We start from the raw sequence: 20,036 nt of genomic DNA, 5'->3' as shown, positions 1-20,036 counted from the left end.
TGGTGACCAAAACTGGATGCAGTATTCCAAGTGTGGCCTTACCAAGGCCTTGTAAAGTTGTATTAACACTTCATGTGATCTTGATTCTGTCCCTCTGTTAATGCAGCCTAGCACTGCGTTGGCTTTTTTGGCAGCTGCAGCACACTGCTGGCTCATACTTAGGCAATTGTCCAGTAGGACTCCGAGATCCCTCTCACAGTTACTACTATTGAGCAAGGTACCACCTATACTATACCTGTGCATTTGATTTTTCTTGCCTAAATGTAGAACCTTACTTTTTTCACCATTGAATTTCATTTTGTTAGATAGCGCCCAGTGTTCAAGTCTGTCCAGATCCTCCTGTATCCTAAGCCTGTCTTCTGGAGTGTTGGCTATTCCTGCCAGCTTGGTGTCATTCTGCAAATTTGATGAGTTCCCCATCTATCCCCTCGTCCAAATCATTGATGAAGATGTTTATTTATTTATTTATTTATTTATTTATTAAATTTATATACCACCCTATCTCCCTTACGGGACTCAGGGCGGTGAACAGGCGATACTAAAAACCACGATAATAAATAAATAGTTTCTGTTCTAAAATCGAATTAAATAATAGGCCTGTTCTAAAAACACACCCATACAAAAAACCCCACTGAAACATAATCAAACTACGCCAGGCCAGCCGCACGGAATAGATGGGCCTTCAGGGCTCGGCGAAAAAGGTGCAGGTCCGCAACTGTACGTAGGTCGGGGGGTAGGTCATTCCAGAGGGCAGGAGCTGCCACAGAGAAGGCTCTCCCCATCCTCCACCCCGAAACCATGTTGAAGAGCACTGGGCCCAGAACAGAGCCCTGGGGCACCCCACTACACACTTCCCTCTTATCAAGTAGTAGGTTGTGATCTACTTTATCAGATGCCTTACTGAAGTCCAAGTAAATTATATCCACAGCATTCCTCTGGTCCACTAATTTTGTCACTTGGTCAAAGAATGCAATAATCTGTCATGATCTGTTTTTGACAAACCCATGTTGGCTTTTGGTAATGACTTTGTTTGCCTGTAAGTGTTCGCTGATTCATTGCTTGATTATCTTTTCCAGAATCCTCCCAGGTATCGAGGTCAGGCTGATAGGTCTGTAGTTTCCCGGATCCATTTTTCCCCCTTTTTTGAAGATGGGAACTACATCAGCTCTTTTCCAGTCCTCTGGTAGTTCCCCAGTGCTCCAGGATCTTTGAAAGATATAGTTCAGTGGTTCTGAGATCACATCTGCCAGTTCCTTGAGAACCTTGGGGTGTAATCCATCTGGCCCTGGTGATTTGAACTCGTCTAGGCTGGACAGGTGCTCACTTACCATTTTCTTGCCTATCTTAACTTGCATTTCTAATCCACTTTTTACGGTACTGTTTTTGATAGGTTGGTCTGTTTTTTCCCTTTGTGTAAAGACGGATGCAAAAAACAAGTTAAATAGTTCTGCTTTCTCCCTATTGCTTGTCACCTTCTTGCCACTTTCTCCCACTAATGGACCAATCATTTCCTTAACCTTTTTCTTGTTTTTTACATGTTGAAAGAAGCTTTTATTATTATTATTATTATTATTATTGTTGTTGTTGTTGTTGTTGTTGTTGTTGTTGTTGTTGTTGTTGTTGACTTTTGTTGCAAGCCTTACTTCATTTTGAGCCTTGGCTTTTCTTACTTCATCTTTGCAGGCTTGGGCTATTTGTTGATATTCTGCCTTACTTATGTGTCCCTCTTTCCACTTTTTATACTTGTCCTTTTTGTCTTTCAATTTATGCAGCCATGCTGATTTCTTTTGAGAGCTGCTATTTTTCTTCTTCGTTGGTATTGTGCTAGACTGGGCTTTTATTATCTCACTTTTCAAAATTTCCCAAGCTTCTTGAATTGTTTTCCTCTTGAGGATTCTCATCCATGGAATCCTTCCAAAGGTCTCTCTAAGTTTATTGAAATTAGCGCTTCTAAAGTCCAAGACTCTAGTTTGACCGTGTTCTATTGCTTGTGCTTCCATAATGTTGAATTCCAATATTGCATAATCACTTCTTCCCAAGGTTCCTTTGGCTTCAACACTTTCTATCATTTCATCTCTGTTAGTGAGAATTAGGTCCAATATGGCTAACCCCCTAGTTCCCTTCTCTACTTTTTGGGAGACAAAGTTGTCTGCTAGGTTTGTCAGGAATCTGATCTTCCACTTTGTGCAGTTTGTCTCCCAATTGATGTCAGGGTAATTAAAGTCCCCAATTACTATTGTGATGTGCTTCCTACATACTTTAGTTAACTGACTAGCAAAAAGTTCATCTATTTCCTCTGTTTGGTTGGGTGGCCAATAGTATACACCTATGGCAATGTCATTTCCCCCCCTTTTATATTGACCCAAATGCATTCGAAACAGTTTTCAACATTGTTGTGCTCTATTTCTGTAAAGATGTAGTTATTTCTCATATAGAGAGCAACTCTACCTCCTCTTTTATTTGGTTTGTTTCTTTTAAATAATTTTAATCCCTCTAGCTGTGTGTTCCATTTGTGGGTTTCATCCCACCAAGTTTCCGTAATGGCAACAATATCATATCTGCTGTGATTTACCTGAATTTCTAATTCACCGTTTGTTGCTCATACTCTGTGCATTGGTATACAGACATTTGAGTCCTTTATGACCAACCCTGTGTTTACTTTCTACGTAATCTGTGTGGTGCCTGAGTTCTCCTATTTTCTTACCACCTGTTGGATTAGTGCACTTGGTGTGGCACTCACTATTAAAAGCTTGATTTTGCTTGACAGCCAGGTTGATATTCTTGTCCACACACACCTCTATGTTACATGCACTGATAACCCTATATTTTTTAGATTGCCGAGGACAGGAATGTTCTGTATCAATTAACTCACTGTCCCCGTTGTCCGGTTTAAAATATTGAAATATTGTGTTCTTTTGACTGGTTGCTGTAAGTGCCTAGGATCATGTGTGACAGAATTAACAGAACAGAATAACAGAGTTGAAAGGACCTTGGAGGTCTTCTAGTCCAACCCAAGCAGGAGACCCTACACCATTTCAAACAAATGGTTGTCTAGTCTCTTCTTAAAAACTTCCAGTTATGGAGCACCCACACTTCTGGAGGCAGGTCGTTCCACTGGTTAGTTGTTCTCACTGTCAGGAAATTTCTCCTTAGTTCTAGGTTGCTTCTCTCCTTGATTAGTTTCCATCCGTTGCTTCTTGTCCTGCCTTCAGGCACTTTGGAGAAGAGCTTGACTCCCTCTTCTTTGTGGCAGCCCCTGAGATACTGGAACACTGCTATCATGCCCCCCCCCCGTCCTTCTCTTCATTAAACTATACAGACCCAATTCCAGCAACTGTTCTTTGTATGTTTTAACCTCCTGTCCCCTAATCATCTTTGTTGCTCTTCTCTGCACTCTTTCCAGAGTCTCAACATCTTTTTTACATCATGGTGACCACGATGTAGATAGATGACATTGTATCCCTACCCCTCTGTTGAGAGAGGGCTGTTCAGTTTTGACGTGTTTGACTCCTCTTTCAAACCAGCGGTCCTCCCTGTCCAAAATGTGGACTTGGTTGTCTTCAAAAAAAAAACACAAGAAAGTCCAATTGCATGTGAAAAAGCACCTTTGGGTTGTCTAGAAAGGAGTTATTTAAAAAAAAAAAAAAGCTCCAGAAGGACGATTCTGTTTTCATTGCGAACTGACCAGATGTGAATTGATGGGTTTTGCTTCTTTTTTAAAACAAAAATAAAAGCAGACACAGATAGTCCTCAATTTACAGCCATTGGCTTAGTGACCTTTCAAAGTTACAACATCACTGAAAAACGTGATTTGTGCCCATTTTCTCACCCACGACCGTTGCAGCATCCTTGTGTTCATGTGATCAAAATTCGGATGCTGGGCAACTGGCATGTACTTATGACGGTTGCAATGTCCCGGGGTCGGGTGATCTCCTTTTACGACCTTCTGACAAGCCAAGTCAATGGGGAAGCCAAATCCACTTTATGACCGTGTTACTAATTTAACAGCCACAGTGATTCACTTAACAACTGCGGCAAGAAAAGTCGTAAAATGGAACAAAACACACTTAACAGCTGGTTTGGGCTCAATTGTGGCCATAAGCTGAGGACTACCTGTATGATTATGGTTATTACTTATTGTTGTATCATTTTAATCTTGACCGGTTGTCTCCAATTTCCCTGATGTGTAAAAAAAGGGAATGCTTTCTGATAGCGTGCTCGGAGGAGGAGTCTGAGGCAAACGTGGGTCTTTGTAAAGTGAGGAAGGGATTCCTAACAACAGACGATATACAGGGAATCCTTGACTTACAACTGTTTGTTTAGCTATTGTTCAAAGTTTTCCTCACAACAACCTTATGAGGTGAGTTGGGCTGAGAGAGAGTGATTGGCCCAACGTCACCCAACCGGCTTTCATGCCTAAGGCGGGACTAGAATTCACCATCTCCTGGTGATTGGCCCAAAGTCACCCAGCTGACTTTCATAATTAAGGCGGGACTAGAATTCACCATCTCCTAGTGATTGGATCAAAGTCATCCAGCTGGTTTCCATGTCTAAGGTGGGGCTGGAACTCACTGTATTAGATACTGTATGTTAGCAGCCTTGGGTTATTCAACAAAATAATGAAGGTGAATACACACACACAGAGAGAGAGAGAGAGAGAGAGAGAGAGAGAGAGAGAGAGAGAGAGAGAGAGAGATGATTGATGGATGGATGGATGGATGGATGGATGGATGGATGGATGGATGGATAAATAGATAGATGTATGTTAGATGAGAAAGAGAGATATGGATGAAAGAGAGGGAAGAGAAAGAGATAGATAGATAGATAGATAGATAGATAGATAGATAGATAGATAGATAGATAGATAGATAGATAGATAGATAGATAGATAGATAGATGTGGGTAGGTGGAGGATAGATAGATAGATAGATAGATAGATAGATAGATAGATAGATAGATAGATAGATAGATAGATAGATAGATAGATAGATAGATAGATAGATAGATAGATAGATAGATGATAGATAGATAGAATTGAGCCTTTAAGGTGTGATAGATAGATAGATAGATAGATAGATAGATAGATAGATAGATAGATAGATAGATAGATAGATAGATAGATAGATAGATAGATAGATAGATAGATAGATAATGTTAGATGAGAGAGAGAGAGAGAGAGAGAGAGAGATGCTAGCTAGGTAGATGCTAGCTAGAGACAGACAGACAGACAGACAGACAGACAGACAGACAGACAGACAGACAGACAGACATAGAATCAGTGACATCCAGATTTCGAAATTACCTACCAGCACCACCACTGCAATCCAACTTGGTATGTTTCAGCTCAACCAGGAAGAGATGCTGGCTTCGGGAATGGCAGAGATGACGTGGTCCATCCTGGCCAGGAGAAAAGTGTGGGGCTGGACAACCAAACCCTCCCTGAAGACTTGCCATTTCAAAGGTTCCCCACCTTGTGGCTCAGAAGGATTCAAACTGCCCCCCCTCCCCACCCATCCATTCCCAGGTCCCAGGTTGGAAAAAAAAAAAAGAGAGAGAGAGAGGAAAAACCAAAGAGGAAGAAAATTATTTGAATATTTTTTTTTATTGAAAGTTGTGAGAGGACTCATCCCAAAAATCGAACCAAGAAGATACCCGAATAACCAGCACATTTTCTAACGATGCCATTAAAAAAAAAAAACAATATATAGCACACCGTCCATGTGATATTTTAAATTTTCATATACTTTTAAAGGTTTCCGGTGTTCTGTCTTTCCCTCCCCCACTCTGGAGTGAAAAATAAAAACCTGAGGTTGGTTCCTGTACTGATTTTTTTTTTCTTTATGTTAATACCCCACATTGTAAAAGTTTTTTTGTTTTTTGTTTTAAATCATTCATTCGTTATTCATTGTTGTTCTTTGAACTATATATAAGGAGAAAGTCATATTTTTCCCTGTTGAGTTCCTTTTGAAGGATTTGATCGTCTCCTGGTCCTTTGTAACCGGATCTAAATATAATGATTGTCTTCCAACACACGGGATAAATTTTTTTTCCTTGTTTTTTTTTTTAGATACAGAACAAAATTTTTCTTCCGTTCACAAAGGGTTAAACAAGCAGGTCGAAAAAAATTCAAGATGGTTGCTCCGCCCTTGCATTCCAAGCCCCGCCCCTTCGATATCGCTGGAAGAGTGGGCGAGGCTTGGACTGCACAGTCCTTGCCACGCCTACCTGGCATTTGACCCCGCCCCAGGGACCTCGGAAAACAGACCTTCATTTACAATATATGCACGTTCACGTAAAATGAAAAAGAAAAAAAAAAAAGAAATCAAACATGAGTTAAACTCTAATTATGTACACTCCAATGTACAACTCTAAATAAATTAATACCAATTTTTGCATATTTGGGGGGCGGGGATTTGTTATAGCTTATTTACAGAAATTACCGTTTTATTCCATAAATATTATGTTTCTTTTTCTTTTCTTTTTTTTTTCCTTTTTTTTCAAATTTTTTTTCGATACGCAGAGAGAAAGTCGTCCCCCCACCCCGAAGAAAAAGATCCACACGTGGATTGTACCAACTCTGAAAGCTGGGAGGGGGGGGAAGAGAGAGGGACGTTCATGTTTATTTTGCTTTTTTTTCTTTTTTCCTTTTCGGTGGCCTTCAAAACCTCGGGGAGCAGAGAGCTTGGGAAAACGTGGCTCGGCCTCCTCTTGCTGATATAAACCCAATTTGCTAACATTTATAGCTTGGCAAAAAAAAAAAAAAACAAGCTTGCATCTTCCCCGTTTTCCTAGCGTCGGAGGACCGAGTCCTACGGCATCGTCCACGTTTCAAAATTCAATTCTCAGAGGGAGAAGAAGTGCCGAGGGGTTTTTCCAAAACGAGTTGGAGGTGACCTTAGGACGTCACCTTCCTCTCCGACGGCCATTTTAGAGATGCACTTGGATGAAAACGGACCTCTTCGGCTTGATCCGGGGGGGGGGGCCAGGAAACACGTATATATCAGTGGGCTGTTGAGATCACAGCATGAGTTCGAAAACCTGGTCAGCAACGGCCTTCCTGCATGCTTTTCCTGCCTCCTCTGCTTGGCCCTACCTGTCCATCTCAGTGGACGCCCGAGCTATTGATGCTTATACAGCCTTCGACCCATCTCAATCTCCTCTCCTCTTTTTCTTAAAAAATAAATATTTATATACTATGTGCTGTACACCTCTCTTTCCCGGGGGACCCCCCTAAGCTCTCGGGGGTTGGCTGCTTCCGTGAACCGTCGACTTGGGGGAATTCCTACTAGGGGACACTTCCCTTTGGGTTTCCAAACCGCTGACCAGTCTCTGGATGTTCTGCAGCTCGTTCATGGAACCCTTCAAAGATGGCTTGGGAGACAGAGATGCCCGCTGGCTGCTGGATTTCGGGACGGGCAGATCCGAAAGAGGGCTGGATTCTCGACTGCTCCCGGGCTTGGAGGCTTCCGAGCCGACGTTCAAACTGGCAGGCAACCCGGTGGTGAGGAGGCTGGTGGTGGGAGGAATGGCCACCGGGATCTGGTAGGGGTTGAAACGCGGGCGAGCTCGAGCGCTGCTCAGGAAGGGGTTCCGGGACAGCGAGCTGGCAGTGGTGGCGCTGGTCACCGGCATGGCAGAGGCGGCGGCGGCTGCAGCCGCCATGTAAGTGTACGGGTAAGGAAAGAGTCCACCAAAGGCAGGCAGTGGGATTCCCTGGAAGGAGAAAAGAAGAGAAGGAAAATGGTATCAGCTGGGAATAGTACAAGTACTCCTCGAATTACGGCAGTTTGTTTAGTGACCGTTCGAAGTTACAACCGTTGGGGGCAAGATGCTGACTCTGTAAACTGCTTAGAGAGGGCTGTAAAAGCACTGTGAAGCGGTATATAAGTCTAATAAGTGCTATTGCTATTGCAGGCAAACTCTGCCCACTGCCAGGAGTTCGATCCTGACTGGCTCAAGGCTGACTCAGCCTTCCATCCTTCCGAGGTCGGTAAAATGAGGATCCAGATTGTTGGGGAGGCAAGATGCTGACTCTGTAAACCACTTAGAGAGGGCTGTAAAAGCACTGTGAAGCGGTATATAAGTCTAAGTGCTATTGCAATTGCAGGCTAACTCTGCCCACTGCCAAGAGTTCGCTCCTGACTAGCTCAAGGCTGACTCAGCCTTCCATCCATCCTTACCGTGGTCGGTAAAATGAGGACCCAGATTGCAATGGGCAAGGTGCTGACTCTGTAAACCGCTTAGAGAGGGCTGTAAAGCACTGTGAAGCAGTATATAAGTATAAGCGCTATTGCTACAACGGCACTGAAAAAAGGGACTGTTTTTTACACTTACGACCGTTGCAGCATCTGCACAACCACAGAATCCAAATTCGGACACTCGGCAACTGACTCACACTGATGACAGCTGCAGTCTCCCATATGATCCCCTTTTGCAACCTTCTGATAAGCAGTCAATGGGGAAAGCCAGATTCACTTAACAACTGTGTGACTAACTTAACAAGTGCAGTGATTCACTTAATCACTGTGACAAGAAAGGTCGTAAAATGGAGCAAAACCCGCTTAGCAAAGGTCTCGCTGAACAACAGAAATGTTGGGCTTCTTTGCAGTCGTACGCCGAGGACTCCCTGTAGTTCTGTCCTTAATTGTGAGATTACATTCACAGGATCTTGCAGGTAGATCTTTTGTCCCCTCTCACTTTTACAATCTAAAAATCTAGGCAGGGTCCCTTCTCAAACATTTGCCATATCCCTTTCCTTCTTGGGGGTCAGCTGCCTCTTATCTGACTGTTGCTTAGACCAGGGGTCTTCAACCCCTGGTCCGTGGACCGGTACCGGGCTGCAGCATGCCAGCAACCAGTCTGCACAAACAAGCAAAGTCCCATCTGCGAGATGCAGGCAGCACACAAAACCACACACCCTCCGGTCCACAGAAAAACCTTTCTTTTCTCCATCTCAGATGGACAATCCATCTTTACATTACAGGCAGTCCTTGTCTTACGACCACAACAGAGTCCGAGATTTCTGTTGCTAAACAAGACAGTGGTTGTGTGGGGTTTGCCACGTTTTACGACCTTTTCTTGCCACAGTTGTGAAGTGAATCACTGCAGTTGTGAAGTTAGTAGCACGCTTGTTAAAGGAAACTGGCTTTCCCACTGACTTTGTCAGAAGGTTGCAAAAGGGGAATCACGTGACCCAGTGCTTTTTTCAGTGCTGTTGTGAGTTCGAACAGTCTCTAAGTGAACTGTGGTAAGCCGAGGACTTTAACATAAATGTATATGGGTAGTCCTTGACTTACAACAATTCGCTGAGTAATCATTCAACGTTATAATGGCAATGAAAAAACTGACTTATATAAGTCAATCAATCAACCAGAATAGAGGTGGAAGGGACCTTGGAGGTCTTCTAGTCCAGCCCCCTGCTCAAGCAGGAGACCCTATGCCATTTCAGACAAGTGACTGCCCAGTCTCTTCTTCCTCCAGTGATGGAGCATCCATGATGTCTAGTGGCAAGCTGTTCCACTGGTTAATTGTCCTCACTATGAGGAAGTTTCTCCTTAGTTCTAGGTTGCTTCTCTCTTTGCTTAGTTTCCCTCCATTGTTTCTTGTCCTGCCCTCTGGTGCTTATACTAATCACTTATATAAATAATAATAATAATAATAATAACAATAATAATAACAACAACAACAACAACAACATTGGACAGTTTCCATCTGTTGCTTCTTATCCTGCCTTCAGACGCTTTGGAGAATAGCCTGACTCCCTCTTCTTTGGGGTAGCCCCATAGATACTGGAAGACTGCTATCATGTCCCCCCTCGTCCTTCTCTCCATTAAACCAGACATATCCAATTCCAGCAACCGTTCCTTATATGTTTTAGCCTCCAGTCCCCTAATCATCTTTGTTGCTCTTCTCTGCACTCTTTCTAGAGAGTCTCAGCATCTTTTTTACATCAAGGACTACCTCTGCACTTATTCCCATGTATTTAATTTTTTTTCCCTGGTCCTAGAAAATCAGGAGAAGTGCAAAGGTGTCAGACCAGCAATTGCTTTCTTCATTTGCACAGCAGTTGTGAGCAATTACAGCTGGGTTTCATGTGAATCCAGTAAAACATTCCCCACTCTATTCCCATAAATACTGGAGGCAGTTTCCCACCCACATCAAACCCTTCGTCAATTTATTTGCTTAGTAACTGTATATCCTGCCCAGTCCTTAGCGGCTTGGCTGTGACCCATAAAAGAAAACAGCTACATTAAAAAAAAAATCAGGATTATAAATTTTAAATGCGACGTAAAATATCAGCAAAGGAAACGCCGTCCGGCTACGAAAACTAAAAGCAGCAACCTCAACTTTTTTCGACTTAGAGTTCAAAATTCTGTGAGTTGTTCTCACTTAACAACTGTCTCGCTTAAGAACAGAAATTTTGGCTCAGTTGTGGTCGTACGTTGAGGACGACCTGTACCAAGATGAACAGAAAAATACATCTGGATTTCAAATCTTGGAAAACAGGAGAGATTTTTTTTCCCCCTGGTGTCAAAGACGGTAGATTTAAATTCTCGTTTCTCAACCTCAGCCATTTTAAGATGGGTGGACTTCAACTCCCAGAATTCCTCAGCCAGCATCTGAAGATTGCATTTTAATTGGTAAATTCTTGGGAGGTGGGTGAAGCGATCCTGACGATCTATCTTAAGAAAGTCACTTGCAGAATATAACTCCACCACTTTTTTAGAAGACTTACAAAAAATTTGCATTGGAGAAAAATTTTCAACTTAAGGCATACTTGAAGTTTGAAGTTACGACAAAAAAGTAAGTTTTGACCAGTCCTCGTATTTATGTCTGTCACAATGATCTTGTGGTCACGTGATCCTTGGCAACAATCACACATTTACAATAGTCACATTTACAACTGTCTAATTTAGGGGTCTTCAAACCTGGCCCTTTTACGACTTGTGGACTTCAACTCCCAGAATTCCTCAGCCAGTATGCGGTCTTCAAACTTGGCCTTTTTATGACTTGTGGACTTCAACTCCCAGAATTCCTCAGCCAGGCGTGCACGCCTGGCTGAGGAATTCTGGGAGTTGAAGTCCACAAGTCATAAAAGGGCCAAGTTTGAAGACCCCTAGTCTAATTGATAGCTATTCACAATCTTGCCAGCCAAAATCTGTCAGGGAAGGCAGATTTCCTTAACTGCATGATTCATTTAACAACTAAAGTGACTTGCTTAACAACTGTGGCACAAACGTTCATAAAGTAGGACAACTCACCTAGCCAGTGTCTTGCTTAGCAAAAGAAATGTTGGGCTCAATTTTAGTCATAGGTCAAGGACTGCCCTTAAATAAAATCATTTATAGATTGCCTTTTATAACGTATGCTTAATTGGAAGAGTGACTCAACTTCTTTCTCTCTCTCTCTCTCTTTCTCTCCTTCGTCATATGGACTAGAACACTGTAATTAAATTGGATTGTTCTTCCTGCTAGAAAATGAAATCATGTTGCTTGGCTGTTTTCCACCCTACCTGCCCAAATAATTTATCAGGGCAACCCGCGTTTTATTTCACAAGACAATATTTTGAGTATTCTGTTCAGAAGTGAGGCCTGCTCGGAAATACAGCAGCCTTTTGAGGTAAATAGGTGGGTGGGCTTAGGCAAAACACGGTCAAATTGTCACGATTTTGTAGAAGACATCAATGCAACCAGATTCTCACAAGATAAAAAAAGAAAAAAACATGAATTTTTTGAAAAAAACGCAAAATACACCTAAATAAGAGTCTTAATGTTTTTTTAAAGGAACTTGTTCTGCTGCAAACGCAGGAAAAAATTCTGCAATCACAGAAAAACATATTTATAGAAATATGTTGTGGGGAGAAACCAGAGAAAGAAATATTTTGGGGCATATTAGAAAGGCAGAATGTATTTCCCCAAAGGAATAATGGAGAAAATCTTTAAAAAAGACAGAAACCAGCACCCAGAAAAAAGCCCCAGCCCCTCTCCCCCCCAAGCAGAAACTAGACAGAGGCCAGCTTTTAGAAATACAGATGTGATAATCCTTTCAGAAAGATTGGAGCCAGGAAGCTAGAAGCTGATGAGATTAGGGAGAAAAAGGCCCCTAAAATCTACATACCCCCACCCAAACTCTAAGGACAGGAAACATAATAGGATTAACCCACCAATACCAAAAGGGCACACTCAGACCCAGGTCAAAGTACATGACACAGGAAATACAAAGCCTCAAACAGGAACAGGAAACAACCTAAACAGCCCAAGAAGATATAAAAACCCACCACTCCCAGCAACATGTGGTCAGCTTTCCCAGAGCCATCTTTCTGTCTGGCTCTCCTCGTCAATAAACTGCAACCTTCTTTCTAAAGCAGTCTCCATTTTGTTTGTTCCCGGCTTGGACTGGACCCTGATGAACATTTTTCATTCAACAATGTCTCGTCAAAGACAAACCTAATTCATTGTTTTCTCCAGGTAAACATGCACAGAAATGCCATCTTAATTTGGAAAACTATTTATGCAATCTCTCAATAAGCACTTAAGACAGGCACGTAAAACAATACCTGGGCATTTCATGCCCCCCTCCCCACCAGACCGCATCTGTTCCTTTGGCTTTTCCTGTCCAGCCAGAGTGAGATCAATTGAAATTAAAAATCAAATGTGAATAAGTGTAGGCCAGTGGTGGCGAACCTATGGCACGGGTGCCAGAAGTGGCACTCAGAGCCCTCTCTGTGTGCACGCGTGCTGTCACCCCAGTCCTAGGCCTTCAGCTGGGTTTTATAAAACCTTTTCGCTTTAGACCTCTGCCGCCATGTGAAAAAAAAAAGGTTCAATCAATCAGTCAATTTCAGCTTCTTGTGGGGAAAAAAAAGATCTTGCAAAGTTGGAATTGATTGATTGAACTTTTTAGTCCCACCCAGTCTGCCCTTACCATTGCAGCCACGCCCACCCAATGGGCCACACCCACCCAATGGGCCACACCCACCCAATGGCCACCTGGCACCTGACGATGCATAAGTGCGTTTTGTGTTGCAGTTTGGGCAATCGGTCTCTAAAAGGTTTGCCATCACTGGTGTAGGCCATAGACGCAACATTGCTTTTATTTTGAAGATGACCGCTACCTATTTTTTTTTTCAATTTAAATATGTGTGTGCATGCAGGTCTACGCATCTTCACAGTACAGCTAGTCCTTGACTTACGACCACAATAGAGCCCAAAATTTATGTTGTTAAGTGAGACATTTGTTAAGTGAGTTTTGCCCCACTTTACGACCTTTCTTGCCACAGTTGTTAAGTGGATTGCTGCAGTTGATAAGTTAGTTACACGGTTGTTAAGTGAATCTGGCTTCCCCCATTGACTTTGCTGGTCAGAAGGTCACAAAAGGGGATCACGTGACCCCGGGACACTGCAACCGTCATAAATACGAGTCAGTTGCCAAGTGTCTGTATTTTGATCACATGACCATGGGAATGCTGGAAAGGTCGTAACTGTGAAAAATGGTCATGTCACTTTTTTCAGTGCCATTGTAACTTGGAACAGTCACTAAATGAACTGTTGTAGATTGAGGACGACCTGCAGTGTGTTGGTCCTATTGTTTCAGTCCTCCACAACAGTCCGTGTTTCTCCTATGATTCCTTGGGAAAATTAATTGCCCTTTCTTGAAATAACTTTATCTACAGATATGAGACAGCAACAACTTCAGGATAAAAAGAGCAATACAATTAAACCGAACAGATAAAACTCCAGGTGCTTTTTTTTTTAAAAAAAATCCTTATGTATTGGGAACTCTGGGAAATTAAAAGAAGCATTGGAATATTGCACCTTTGCATGCTCTTCTCCTGTTCCAAATCAGAATATTTAGATCAAGATGCTCTTCTCCTGTTCCAAATCAGAATATTTAGATCAAGGGTCCCCAACCGTGGCGACTTTAAGATTTGTGGACTTCAACTCCCAGAATTCTGGGAGTTGAAGTCCACAAGTCTTAAAGTCGCCACGGTTGGGGATCCCTGATCTAGATAACATGGCCTTCTGTATAGGCAGGAGAGGAAATGTTGAAAATAATCTGATTTTACATCTCCCGGCCATTTCTGCTGATATCTCCTTCCGTTGGTTGTCAGGGAAAAGCCGAGTTAATATATGGTAGCGCCTTTTCCAACAATTGAATGTTATTAAAAACTTTTGTGGTCGTGATTGAGAAACCGTGTTCCCAGACTTCAAATTTTGACTTCCGTCCATAACGATCTTCTGCTATCTTTTTGATGCTTCTATATTAACCTAAAGTTCTTATACAGATAGTTTTCAGCTTATGAACAAATAGTTTATAGATAAATAAATTAGTAAGTAAGTAAGCTAGTGAGGAGCAGAGCTTTTTTTTCTTTTTTTTTCTTTCTTTCTTTCTCTTTCTTTCTTTCTTTCCTTCCTTTCTTTTCATTCTTTTTTCCATCCTTTCCTTTCTTTCTTTCCTTCATTCCTTTTTGCTTTCTTTTCTTTTTTCTTTCTTTCATTCTTCCTTTCTTCCCTTTTTCCTTTCTTTCCTTCCTTTCCTTGTGGTGTGGGGGGCACGGAGGGAGGCTCAGCCAATCTCACTGTATACATGTTATACTTTGATAATAAAGGTTCATTCTTTCTTTCTTTTTCTTTCTTTTTTCTTTCTTCCTTCCTTCCACCCTTCCTTCCTTCTTTTTCCTTTCTTTCCTTTTTTCCTTTCTTTTTCCTTTCTTTCCTACCTACCTATCTAGGCCCTTATTTCTGCATTTATTTATTTATTTACATTCCATCTTTGATAGATTAATGGCTTTTACCAAACAAGTGCCCTTCCTGCCTCTTGCTGAGACAGGCAGCTATAGAAATAAAAGAAATAATAAAATAAAATAAAATAAAATAAGAAATTAAATAATGAAATGTCTGCTTATATATTTTATGCATTTATTTATATCCTGCCTTTGGTAAAGGCGGTGGCCTCTAACAAACTTGAGACGGGTGGCTATAGAAATTAAAGAAACAAAGACAATTATAAGTTTTCTATCAAATCTCAAACAAAAAAACATCCTCTAAAACTATGCTTGCTCCCTGAATTTTCCTGCCCAGGAGGGAATTGCGTTCCTATCAGTGCTCAAGAAGATAATAATAATAATAATAATAATAATAATAATAATAATAATAATAATAATAATAATAATAGAAATAATAATAGAAATAATAATAGAAATAATAATAATAATAATAATAATAATAATAATAATAATAATAATAATAATAATAATAATAATAATAATAATAATAATAATAATAATAATAATAATAATAATAAAAGTTGGAAAGGACCTTGGAGGTCATCTAGTCCAACCCCCTGCTCAGGCAGGAAACCCTATGCCATTTCAGACAAATGGCTGTCCAGTCTCTTCTTAAAAATTTCCAGTGATAAAACTCCCACAACTTCTGGAGGCAGGTGGTTCCACTGGTTAATTGTTCTACAGTAACTGTCAGGAAGTTTCTCCTTAGTTCTAGGTTGCTTCTCTCCTTGTTTAATTTCCATCCGTTGCTTCTTGTCCTGCCTTCAGGCGCTTTGGAGAACAGCTTGACTCCCTCTTCTTTGGGGCAGCCCCTGAGATATTGGAAGACTTGCTATGCTGTCCCCCCTCGTCCTTCTCTTCATTAAACTAAACCAGGGGTAGGCAACCTTGGCTCTTTGGACCTCAACTCCCAGAATTCCTGAGCCAGCATGGCTCAGTATCGAAATCTCTCCATTTCTCCTCAGCATGGCTGGCTCAGGAATTCTGGGAGTTGAAGTCCATGAGTCATAAAAGAACTAAGGTGGCCTACCCCTGAACTAGACATACTCAATTTCAGCAACCGTTCCTTATATGTTTTAGCCTCCAGTCTTCTAATCATCTTTGTTGCTCTTCTTGCCCTGGAGAAGATGACTGGGCATTTTTTATTTACAGAATGTAGAACCATAGGGTTGGGAGGCACCTTAGAGGTCTTCTAGTCCAACCCCCTGCTCAGGTAGGAGATCCTACACCATTCCAGACAAATGGCTGTCCAATGCTTTCCCTGAAACCATTAAAGACATTCCTTCTCCCCTTCTGATGGAGGAGATTTAGAATCAGAATCAAAATAGAGCTGAAAGGGACCTTGGAGGCCTTCTAGTCCAGCCCCCTACTCAAGCAGGAGATCCTAAACCATTTCATACAAGTTACTGTCCAGTCTCTTCTTAAAAACCTCCAGTGATGAAGGCAAGCCGTTCTGAAAAGCTATTTGGATCCACACCAGCAGCTTACGGTGCCTGTACAATTAATTTTCTTTTTCCACTGGGCTACTACAAAAGTTGTGAAAGTTTGCTGCCAAATCGAGGCAGGCAGAGATTCCGGATGCAATGCCAGCTTTAACGCAGCTTTGGAGAACTGGGTGTTGTGGGGTTTTTTTTAGCCATCTTGAAACTTACCATAAATGTACAAACAGGACAGTATAATTCCACATCTGCTTATCGTAAACTCTTTTAAGGCACTGTTTGCATCCTTAAGGACTAGAAACTGCTTTAAAAAAAAAAACTATGCGTGAGAATTTGCTGACGTAGGCTGCAGCTTTTTTTTGTGCCGGTTGGGAGGATGAAAACACACAAAGAGGTCAAAATACATCCGGCTTCTAGATCCCAAAAAAACTGCCTGAGTGGGGAAGGACTGACTGTTGTTGCTCCTCCAAGGTTTGGGGTGGACTTGTTACATAAAACAGATCATAGGTCTGCCTTGCTCTATTGTCTAATTGGCACCATTGTCTGGTTCCTCGTGCACAAAAGGGGCTACACTTAAAAAGACACAATTCACTCTTCTGGGACTCAAAATATGGTCCTCCCATCCCTGATTTAACTTTCTTTCTTTCTTTCTTTCTTTCTTTCTTTCTTTCTTTCTTTCTTTCTTTCTTTCTTTCTTTCTTTCTTTCTTTCTTTCTTTCTTTCCTATCTATCTATTGTCTCTCTCTATCTATCTATCTATCGATCTCTCTATCTATTTGTCTATCTATCTATCTATCTATCTCTATCTATCTATCTATCTATCTATCTATCTATCTATCTATCTATCTATCTATCTATCTATCATCATGTCTAGTTTAACGAAGAGAAGGACGAGGGGGGACATGATAGCAGTGTTCCAGTATCTCAGGGGCTGGACGGCTATTTGTCTGAAATGGTATAGGGTTTCCTGCCTGAGCAGGGGGTTGGACTAGATGACTTCCAAGGTCCCTTCCAACTTTATTATTATTATTATTATTATTATTATTATTATTATTATTATTATTATTATTATTATTATTATTATTATTATTATTATTATTATTATTATTATTATTATTCTATCTATCTATCTATCTATCTATCTATCTATCTATCTATCTATCTATCTATCTATCTATCTATCCTTTATTATTTTTACAAATAACGCAAGGCAGCAAACACATCCAACACATCTTCCTTCTATTTACCCCACAACAACAACAATCTGTAAAGTGACTTGGGTGGAGAGAGAGAGAGACTGGCCCAAAGTCACCCAACCAGCTTTCATGCCTAAGGCGGGACTAGAACTCTCCATCTCCCCGTGATTGGCCCACAGTCACCCAGCTGGTTTTCATGCCTAAGGCGGGACTAGAACTCTCCATCTCACCGTGATTGGCCCAAAGTCACCCAGCTGGTTTTCATGCCTAAGGCGGGACTAGAACTCTCCAACACATCTTCCTTCTATTTACCCCACAACAACAACAATCTGTAAAGTGACTTGGGCGGGGAGAGAGAGAGAGAGACTGGCCCAAAGTCATCCAGCCAGCTTTCATGCCTAAGGCGGGACTAGAACTCTCCATCTCCCCGTGATTGGCCCATAGTCACCCAGCTGGTTTTCATGCCTAAGGCGGGACTAGAATTCTCCCTCTCCCGGTGATTGGCCCAAAGTCACCCAGCTTGTTTTCATGCCTAAGGCGGAACTAGAACTCTCCATCTCCTGGCCCAAAGTCTCCCAGTTGGCTTTCACAGCTAAGGCAGGATTTGAACTCACAGTCTCCTGTTTCTGCTTTAACCACTAAACCAAACTGGGGTGTTTCATACATAAAACTGGGACATGCTTGTAAGTACTTTGATATCTTGCAACATGAGTGAGTGCCTGATCTCTCTGTTTACAGGTAGTCCTCAACTTATGACCACAATTGGGATTGGAGCTTCCATTGCTAAGCAAGCCGGTTGATAAGTGAGTCACACTTGATTTTAAGGCAGTTTTGCTGTGCCCATTAAGCGAATCACTGCAGTGACTTAGAGCCATCCATTTAGTGACCATTCAAAGTTACAACCTCACTGAAAAAAGTGACTTATGACTGTTTTCCACACTTACAACCATCGGAGCATCCCCATGCTCACGTGATCAAAATTTTGACAACTTGACAACTGACTCATATTTATGACGGGTCATGTGATCCCTTTTTGTGACCTTCTGACAAGCAATGGGGATGCCAGATTTTGCCCACAACCATGTTACTAACTTAACAACTGTCACAAAGAAAATTTAGCTGCCCTGTCACTAAGAGCTGACACAAAATTAATCACACATCATCATCAATCCACTTTCCTTGTTCTTATTCCATGCCTTCTCGGCAGACTAAAGCAAGTTTTGATGTATTCTAGGAGCCGTGCCTAAACTGTATAGATTGGACAAATGTCCTGCAAATTCTTATAACTTTCCTTAATTATAGTCCAGTGTAGGTTCTCCTGCTTGAGCACGGGGGCTGGACTAGAAGACCTCCAGGGTCCCTTCCAGCTCTATTCTCTTCTATTTTTTTAGTCTACAGTAATGGACGAAAGCAAAAATCAACAAGCATCTGCAGACCAAGTTTCAGAACACGAGGCTTAAATAAAAACTTCATTGGATCACTAAATGCAAATTTTCTGCCCTCTTGGGAAGGGTGACAGAGTTTATTATGCTTGCATTTTAATAGAGTTTTTTTCCCCTTCTTGCTGCAATAAGTACCATTTTATTTTAAGATGAAGTCCACAATATTCAGTTGATCGAGCTCTTGGGAGGCTAGTTGATAAAAGTGTGAATTTAGGGCACAAACTTGGGACTTTGAATGAACCTAAGAGGCATTTTCTTTTAAGAAGAGATCACTACCTCATCGATTAGCTGAAAATTATCTTTTAACCTGGGGGGGGGGGGAATGGTACTTTTTGCTTTGAACTAACTCATGTGTGCATGATTAGGTTAATCAAACTATTTTTTCCCCCTTGGCTGAGGAAAAAATAATAATCAAGGAACCACTTTTGAAATAAAAGCATTGTTTCAAATCCTTTGAAAAAGAGAAGCAGTGGGATAAATTTGCTATAGGTGGTGTTTCGCACCCATTTCTTGAAAATGCAGTTCAGTTAATGAGCGTTCAAAGTTACAGCGGCACTGAAAAAAGTGACTTAATGACCAGTTTTTCACACTGACAACCGTTGCAGCATCCCCGCGGTCACGTGATCAAAATTCAGACGCCTGGCAACTGACTCGTATTTATGACTGTTGCAGCGTCCCGGTGGTCACGGGATCCCCACTTGCAACCTTCTGACAAGCGGAGTGAAGGGGGAAGCCAGATTCACTTAACAACCGTGTTACTAACTTAATAACTGCAGCGATTCGCTTAACAACCGTGGCATGAAAAGTCGTAAAACGGGTCAAACTTCGCTTAAATGTTTTCGCTTAGCAACAGGTGCTTTCAGCTCAATTGTGGTCGTAAGTCAAGGACTACCCGTAAGGCGGCTGTCCCTCTTGCGTTGCTTACAGTCATTAGCAACCTAGAACTAAGAGGAAACTTCCTGACAATGAGGACAATCAACCAGTGGAATAGCTTGCCCCCAGAAATCGTGAGCGCTCCATCTCTGGAGGTTTTTAAAAAGAGACTGGACTATCACCTGTCTGAGATGGTATAGATCCTCCTGCTTGAGCAGGGGGCTGGACTAGAAGACCTCCAAGGTCCCTTCCAGCTTTATTTATTATTATTATTGATCATTGCACAGTCAGCCAGATGTTC

The 20,036-nt window shown here is 41.7% G+C and overlaps 1 protein-coding gene across 1 annotated transcript in view; it reads right to left on the bottom strand.

Annotated features, from left to right (window-relative positions):
• Nucleotides 1-7,187: 7,187 nt before the first annotated feature.
• Nucleotides 7,188-20,036, bottom strand: part of TBX2 (T-box 2) — a 43,122-nt gene continuing 30,273 nt past the window's right edge. The window contains exon 7 of the mRNA XM_015826922.1: nucleotides 7,188-7,713. Coding sequence (XP_015682408.1) covers nucleotides 7,231-7,713 — 483 coding nt within the window. The 3' untranslated portion in view covers nucleotides 7,188-7,230. The remainder of the gene's footprint in view (nucleotides 7,714-20,036) is intronic.

Source organism: Protobothrops mucrosquamatus, unplaced genomic scaffold (assembly GCF_001527695.2).
Source record: "Protobothrops mucrosquamatus isolate PMUCROS unplaced genomic scaffold, P.Mucros_1.0 scaffold3384, whole genome shotgun sequence".
Classification (NCBI taxonomy): domain Eukaryota; kingdom Metazoa; phylum Chordata; class Lepidosauria; order Squamata; family Viperidae; genus Protobothrops; species Protobothrops mucrosquamatus.
The sequence above is the reverse complement of the archived record's forward strand: the minus strand, read 5'-3'. Positions and strand labels throughout refer to the sequence as shown.